General features: G+C 41.1%; 1 protein-coding gene across 1 annotated transcript in view; it reads left to right on the top strand.

Moving 5' to 3' along the window:
* The first annotated feature begins 643 nt into the window (after positions 1-643).
* Positions 644-5152, top strand: part of Zcrb1 (zinc finger CCHC-type and RNA binding motif containing 1) — a 14488-nt gene continuing 9979 nt past the window's right edge. The window contains exons 1-2 of the mRNA XM_023723606.1: positions 644-727; positions 2281-2309. Of these exons, the coding sequence (XP_023579374.1) occupies positions 644-727; positions 2281-2309 (113 nt within the window). The remainder of the gene's footprint in view (positions 728-2280; positions 2310-5152) is intronic.

Here is a 5152-nt window from a genome sequence, read left to right as displayed (position 1 = left end):
GGAGGGAGGCCGGGGCGCCGGAGGAGGCCTGCGCGTGGCTGGACCCTCTCTCAGCTGCTTTTCTTTTTCTTTTTTTAAAGAAGGCGCTGGAATGTTTCTCCTTGGTAGAGCGTTCCTGGGTTCTACTCCCGGCACTGCAAAATGACGTTAATTTTTGTGGATAATTTGTTCATGTTGTAAAATAAGGTGTGAAGGTAAATTACATCGATCTTAATATTTTCCTCAGAGCGATGTTAACGAGAAATTTTAGCCTCTCTTTTCTGACAAAGAAGCAAGGCCGCCGAGGTCTTAGCACGAACCGGAGGTTGAGACTGTTTCCTAGGCCCCAGGCTCCCCCTGAAGGGGGCGGGCAGGGTACCCCAAGGCTGCGAATGCACTTTCTAGCTTTCAGCCTGAGGGCAGTTAAGAGTAGCTTCGGGGGCTTCATTTTTTAGAGGTCCGTCTCCCCCAGGAGGACTGTTGGTGGCTGGAGAAGGGGGAGCCTGACTTCACCCTGATGAAGTGATTTTAGTTGTTTAAAATGTGCGGAGGGTGTGTGAAGCGCCATTGGTGAATCCGTGATTACCTGTGTATTTGGTTTGACTTGCAATGAGGAATACCTGGTTTAGAGTGCTTCTGTGTTGGCCTGTTTTCCATTTTAGAAATGAGTGGTGGCCTGGCTCCAAGTAAGAGCACAGTGTACGTGTCCAACTTGCCCTTCTCCCTGACAAACAACGACTTATACCGGGTAAGTTTTGATGGTCCCATCTTTATATCTCGAACCCGCTATTTGAGATACAATGCGCCTTGCCCCACTCCCTGGGAAACACCTGAATAAATACATGATAGTGCTCTTAAACCACATCTTTTGCAAACAGAAGTGAAAAAAAAAAAAAAAATGGAAATTTGTAGTTTCCAAAGAGAATTTAGAGCCAGTTGGGAGTGGATGAGACATACTGTGAATTTAACCCAGGGCCTTTCTCATTCTGTCTCTGTCTCTGTCTCTGTTTGTCTGTCTGTCTGTCTTGTCTGTCTGTCTGTCTGTCTGTCTGTCTCTGTCTGTCTCTGCCCCCCTTCTTCCCTCTTACCCTCCCTCCCTCTTTTTCTTTCACCAGGGTTCCCTGCATAGTCAAACTGGCCTTAAACTCAGTATGTAGCCCAGGTTGATCTCAAGATCGTGGTGATCCTTCCGCCTCACCCTCCCAAGTGCTAGGTTTATAGACCTGTGCCACCATTCCTTGCTTTGATCTTTTTATTACTTATTTTATACTTTTGGAGATAGTTTTTGTTAATTGCTAAATTGCCAAGGTTGGGTTCAATTTTGTGATCCTCCTGTCTCAGCCACTTCTGGGATTACTAGTTTGCACCAGGACACCAGGCTTGGCTTGCTTGACTTTTGAAACTGGTGATAGAATAGAGGTTTTGGGTAAAAGAACTGCTGAGTGTGAACAGATACCTTTCCTAACCCTCAGAGCAAGTATCTTTTAATTCACATACATGGCGGAAGCTTAACAGTTTAATGCATTTTGCTTTCAGTTCAGGAAATGGTTCTGGATAGGAGTGAAATGAGAAGTCATTAAAGTGTGGGGTAGAAAGCTTACGGGCTGTCATAGTCCAGCATGGCCAGTACTGCCCTTCGCTTTGAATCATGAAGCTCTGTACAACTCATCATAGAACGTGAAACTTTGTTATTATTGGTTGCATATTTTCACATTCTAAAAGATTTTAAAAGACTTCTAAGAAATATTGTAAGTGGAAGCTATAAGCATCTAGGTACTGACTGAAACTTTACAAGTGGGGTGCTGAAGACGTAAAAGGGAAGGGAGGACCAGCTGTAAAGTACCCCTGACTTACTAATGACAGGCAGAAAATGGAGATTCAAGAGATTGATTCTGTTATGTGTACTTTTACTTTACAAGCAGTCTAAATTCTACCTGCATTAACAGTGACTGCTTTGTGGATGCAGAATAAGTACAGCAGTGTACCACAAGATTGATATTTAAGCCCAAAGGTACCTGAAGCTGTAGTCAAGTTGGTAGTTACCATGGTTATAACACGGGAACACAGAGCTATGCAGTGTATCTGCCTGCAACCTACTGCATATAGAGTACCTTCTTAGGAGGTGACAAAGGTACAAGCAACTCCAGTAACAATGAGAATGTTGTAGTTATTCTTGTACAGCCTTTTTAATAGACTGAAGGTCAAAGTTTTTCATATAGTATAGCAAAGAATTTGATCAGTGTATATAACCTGAAGATGTTTATTTCAAGTTATACATTATTGTATGGTCTTTTGTTTCAGATATTTTCCAAGTATGGCAAAGTTGTGAAGTAAGTATTCATGTTACAAGAATCTTGATTATAATGAAGGAAAGAAAAACACTAATGTTTGTATTTTACCGTGTATTTTAATTATTCTGTACAAAAAACTATACTGTTAAGATTCTACAATTTTGTTGTAACTTGATAATATAAGTAGCTTTCTATATACTGTAATGTAAAGTGTACCCTGGTATTGAATGGTTTTTCAGTATTTATCATTCATTTAAAAAATCTTCATAATTTCTTACCGTATTACTAAGAATTTTGCTACCCAATTTAAAGTGTAAAGAGTTGTTGAAACAAATATTTCAATTACTAGTGTTATCAAGTATACTATAAATTGTTTCCCATGTAACAAAGACTATAAAAACCAGTATTTAAATTCTTATGACTTTCAAAGTGCTTTAAAACCATCCTCTACTTTCGTAGAAAGCTTAGTTATCGAGGAGACTGGAAACATAAAAAATGCTAATGGATATTAGTTCAAACTGAGAGCAAAGAAAGGATAAAAAGAATTCAGGTGGGGCCAGGGAGATGGCTCAGTAGAATAATCGCTTCCCTGGCAAGCGCAGGGGCCTGAGTTCAACCCCACTTCCACGGGGGTGGGGTGGGGTGGGGTGGGGTGGGGTGGGGTGGGGTGTGCTCCATTATTATAATATTTTAAATCAGTTGAGCAACTGTTGTTATTGGACAAAATAATAAGGGCAAAACACCATCATTCCTAATGATGTTGAACTAAAATACATTCAGGCATAAATGTAAAATCTCTTCTAAGGGCTAGGGAAGTAGCTCAGTGGTCTAAGAGCCTGCTGGGAAGCACAAGGACCCAGGTTCAATCCCCAGTATCACATGTTGTGTTGGCCCTGGATACCAAGCTGGCCACCAGAACTGGGCATGGTGGTGCATGCCTGCAATCCCAGCACTATGGAGGCTGAGATGGGAGCTGTAGTCAAGTTGTAGTACAGGGTCTACAGGGTCTTGGATCACTGCGAGTCTGAGCTGCGTAGCAACACCCTGTACCAAATAAATAAATAAAAGATTTTTTTTAATTAAAAAGCCTTTCTAAATCATAAGAGTTAAGCATATTTATGTTGACCAGTTATTTTCCTTATCATAAATGGATTTGGAACAGTTGAAGTGCAAGAGGTCTTTTATTTTTTTAAAAGGATTTACTTTAAACTGACTTTGCTATTAGTAATCATTAAGGATTCCTCTGGGTAAATATGTACGAAAGTTTGAATAATCACATTCAATCAAAATAGTAGTAATGCTGCTACTATAACCCTTAAAGAGCTGGGCACGCTGGAACATAACCCAACATTCGGGAGACCGAGGCAGGAGGATTGCTGGGAGTTCGTGGCCATTGTGGTCTACATAGTAAGTCCAAGGCCAGTCTTCACTACATTGCAAGAACCTGTCTCCACAAAAAGACACTTAAAAGAAGGTTATGCATTTATATATGCTAGGCCTGTTCTCATCTCTATACATGTATGGTCTTGTTCTTACCTGCCCTTTAAGGTAGGTATTATCTATATCTATATATCTATATCTATATCTATATCTATATATATATATATATTTAGTACAGGGTCTACAGGGTCTCACAATGTAGATTGGACTTGTAGTGATTCTCCTGTTTTCATCCTCCCAAGTGCTGGGATTACAGGCGCGCACCACTATATCACTGTCTCAGTGTGCCCTGGGGGCGGGGTCAGCATGGCATTCCAGGTATTGAACACCAGCCACTGTACTCTGCCAAAGCAGGCGCTTTAGTCCATTGAACTATCTGTCCTGCCCAGGTATTATTATCTTAATATTACAAATGATGAAACCGTGGCACATAGTAAACTTGAGGTCATTGCTAGTTGGAGACTTGACATGATAGAGTCAAGACTTTAACCCAGCAATCTGATTCCCACGTCTGCTCCCTTAAATGTCCATTTTACTCTCTCTGCTAAAATACCAGAATCTCCATGCAAATATAGAACCTAATGAAAAGGATGGGATAAAGTTAAAGATAATTTTAAGGACCTGTGCCCAGGGAGGATCTGATCTGGAGAATTGGAGAAGTCTCATTTAGGTCTGCATCCTTTCCATTGAAGCCTAAAGGCTGAGTAAGACTTCAGTGGCCAAAAAGAATGAGAGGAATGTTCAGGAACAGGAAGTCACACGTGCATAGCTCTGTGTCAAGAGAAAATAACATAATGTCAAGAAACAAGCCAGGTGGGGCATCACACGCAGTAGAGTCCCAACACTCAAGGCTGAAACAGGAGTGCCTCAAGTTCAAGGCCTGTCTTGACTACGTCATGAGCCCCTATTTTAAAAACAAAAGCAAAACCCCAAAAAGAAAAGCCAGACATGATGTCACATGCCTGTGATTACAGCACTAAGGAAGCTGAAGCAGGATGATCTAGACCTTAATTTTTATAAACATGAAGATTTCAAAAAGTGAAAGCCGCTATCTTGATATTATTTTCAAAGTGAGTTGAACATTTTTCTGCATATCATCACTTTTTTTCTTTTTTCTTTTATTGAGAAATATCAATGAGACAGTTTCCAAGCTGATTAATAGGACATTTTCAGTAATTAATACAGTGCACATTGTTACTTTCTCAGCGGTCATCCATATCGTCACTTAATACTGTAGCACGATAACCCAACTGGATTTCACCCTCCATCTAGTGCTTGGCTTTTCTTTTTTTTAACATTTATTTATTGTGTGTGTGTGGCCAGCTCAGCCCACCAGGGGGGCGCGGCTGGCTGGCATGTGGTGCTGGAGGATCGAACCGCGGTCCCTGTGCTTTGCCGAGCTTGTTCCAAGTAGGTGCTTTAGACCACTGAGCCATCTCTCC

Source organism: Octodon degus, unplaced genomic scaffold (genome assembly GCF_000260255.1).
Source record: "Octodon degus isolate 3935 unplaced genomic scaffold, OctDeg1.0 scaffold00100, whole genome shotgun sequence".
Classification (NCBI taxonomy): domain Eukaryota; kingdom Metazoa; phylum Chordata; class Mammalia; order Rodentia; family Octodontidae; genus Octodon; species Octodon degus.
Note: the sequence above shows the minus strand (reverse complement) of the source record. Positions and strands in the feature narration are given on the sequence as shown.